The sequence below is a fragment of the Bombina bombina genome, chromosome 7 (genome assembly GCF_027579735.1).
Source record: "Bombina bombina isolate aBomBom1 chromosome 7, aBomBom1.pri, whole genome shotgun sequence".
NCBI lineage: Eukaryota > Metazoa > Chordata > Amphibia > Anura > Bombinatoridae > Bombina > Bombina bombina.
In genome coordinates this window covers 218,412,227-218,415,102 of record NC_069505.1, presented here as the reverse complement: position 1 = coordinate 218,415,102, position 2,876 = coordinate 218,412,227, and the positions used below count along the sequence as shown (strand labels likewise).

Genomic DNA, 2,876 nt, shown 5'->3' with positions numbered 1-2,876 from the left:
TAAAGGTTCAATACTGAATGAAAAAGACTGGACAGGAAACATTCATAATTTTTAATTTCACACCAGTAATAAAATTGCATTACATTTTCATAAAATAAATGTTCCAGTTTATATACATAAAACAGACTGTACAGAACCTTCCCGAATCCCACCCTCCCAGAACCCTCACAAACATACAGGCAAATGCAGTGCTCAGCTAAGCAGGTACAACTGCACATCTAAAATTGCAACTGCTTTTTGTTGTATGGGGGGAAGTACTACATTGTATACAGTCCTTTGGGGACCAAGAATTAAAAAAATATTGCAGGCAAGCCGACAGACGCTCTTCACTGCTTGTGCGGCAGAACATCCATTCCATTAAGCTCAAGTGAAGCCAGAATTTTATGTGTTATTGAACTTGGGACTCAAAACTTCCGTTCAGCTGTCCCTCCTCATAGTCCATTTGACATAAAATCATGTTATTCTTCAGGAAAAACTTATCTCCCACACAAAATCTGAGAAAGAAACAACATGTCAAAATTATTGTAATGTTAACTATTAAAGGGACATTAACTCCAACATTTAATTCCACATAAAAGTTTAAATAAGGCACAGAAAAACCTTTAGTATTGCCCTTTCATTGTAAATTTTACCCACTTTTCCTTTAATTGAAATCTAAAAATTGTAGTTTGTATTTCCTGCTCACAGAGAGGCTATGGAATTCAGAACTCTGATCCCATGCTGCACAATGATTGGTTAGTATGTGCAGAACCTGATTTATATCTGTCCCTAATTGGTCACTGCAAAGGAGGTAAGCCAGTGCCGAACAGATTTATAAAAGGGTGTATTCCTGGTATGCAAAACAATGCAAAGTTTGCTAACAATCTAACACATTTTTGTATACTGATATTTTGCATTACAGTGATTAATTTCTGTTGTGTGTGTGTACATATTAGATAATTTTGTCAATTTACACGTTATGAGCCACATCACAGTTCAACAGTCATTTTTGTTAATACAGTTAGCAAGGTTTTGCTATTTCAGAACAATCCAGGGATGTGCTCCGTAGGGATAGCCCATGTAAAAATGTTAGCAGCTTATATCATCATATTCCATATTTTGCTTTTTTAATCTAATGTATCTGAACACACGGTTCTTTTAAGCTCGATACAAGCTGCGGGATCTCTGACAAACGGAGGATCCTTGATGTTGAATCATATAAAATGGAATAACTGTGTACCCTTTTATATGCCCTATATGCTATTGTGCATGGCATGCACCATAAGGAATGGATTAAGGACTTAAGGAACTTTCCTGTACTGCCAAACTTTGCTATCTGTGGCTGGTGAAAAGCTTAAATATAATGCCTCACTATTAACGCCCAGCACTAAAGCTATATTACAGCATTATAAGTCTGCTTCCGTTGCTATCTTTATACCTGTTTATGAATAAACATAGATCCCCATGAGTGACCTATGATAACATATAGCCGCCTTGGATTGCGGTGTTATCCTCTGGCAGGGGTGTTGTTTATCCGTTTTCTGCTTACGTTGTTATATGCATACATATGTTGTGTATACTGTGTGTTCTTAATGATTAATTTAAGCACTGCATAGATCCCCATTTGATGTACTAAGGTGGCAGATTCCACTGGAAGGTGGGGTCACCCTCTGGAACAGGTGTTGCAGTTGCTATAAGCCTGTGTTTCTATAATATGGAGCCGAATTATCAAAGTGCGAGCTGACATCGATAAATGCTGATAGCATACGTTGTCGGCATTTATCATTGAACAATCATTCCTTGTGAAATGCTAGTGCAATGCCGCCCCCTGTACATTCGCGGCCAATCGGGCGCTAGCAGGGGGTGTCAATCATCCCGATCGTATCGGTCTGATTGCTGTCTAGCGCTTCAGAGGTGGCAGACGAGTTAAAGAGCATGGTCTGAAGACAGATGCATATGGATGCATTCGGGGGTTGATAAATCGTCCACTATATATGAGATGGCCATGCTTTTAAAGTGAAGGTCAATTTTGATGAATTAGTGCCCGGTTTTTAATAATCTTATTAAAAACAAGGGCACTTTAATTCATCAAAATTGACATTTCAGTCATTTTCTTCAAAAACTTATCTTTTAATCCTGGCAGCCGCTCCAGCACTTCCTCCACCCGTCGCAAGCCGTCTTCGCGGGTTCAAAATGGCGAATCCAGCTTCCTCCAATCACGGCGTTGCATCAGGCCAAGATTCCCCTGGGGGGAAGCCGTGATTGGAGGAAGCCGGATTCTTCATTTCTGACGTCTGCAGAGGCTACCGACGGCCGGGGGAATCGCTGGAGCGGCTGCCAGGATTAAGAGGGAAGTTTTTGAAGAAAAGAAGTGAAATGTCAATTTTAATGAATTAAAGTGCCCTTGTTTTTAATAGGATTATTAAAAACCGGGCACTAATTCATCAAAATTGACAATCACTTTAATTGTGTGCTGTTTTGATAAGTTTGGATTGGTACTGGTGTATATGTACTGATGCCCACCTGTAGTGGTGCCACCTGTGTGAAGTGTGACTTGTCTGATACTAAAATAAAAGATATTAATCTTTAGATTATCTGGTATATATTTTTGAGATGATTTGCTGAAATCCCTTGCTTTTTGGAGTTAAGTATATTTACACTTTCCCTATATCGTCTTAGCTTTTTTAGTTTAATATATATATGTATATATATATATATATATATATATATATATATATATATATACACACAAATACACAAACTGAAAGCTATATATATATATATATATATACATATACACAAACTGAAAACTATATCTATATACACAAACTGAAAACTATATATATATATATATATATATATATATATATATATATATACACACAAACTGAGAACTA

General features: G+C 37.2%; 1 protein-coding gene across 1 annotated transcript in view; it reads right to left on the bottom strand.

Moving 5' to 3' along the window:
• Positions 1–253: 253 nt before the first annotated feature.
• LMO1 (LIM domain only 1) overlaps positions 254–2,876 on the bottom strand; it is a 123,076-nt gene continuing 120,453 nt past the window's right edge. The window contains exon 3 of the mRNA XM_053688937.1: positions 254–494. Coding sequence (XP_053544912.1) covers positions 389–494 — 106 coding nt within the window. The 3' untranslated portion in view covers positions 254–388. The remainder of the gene's footprint in view (positions 495–2,876) is intronic.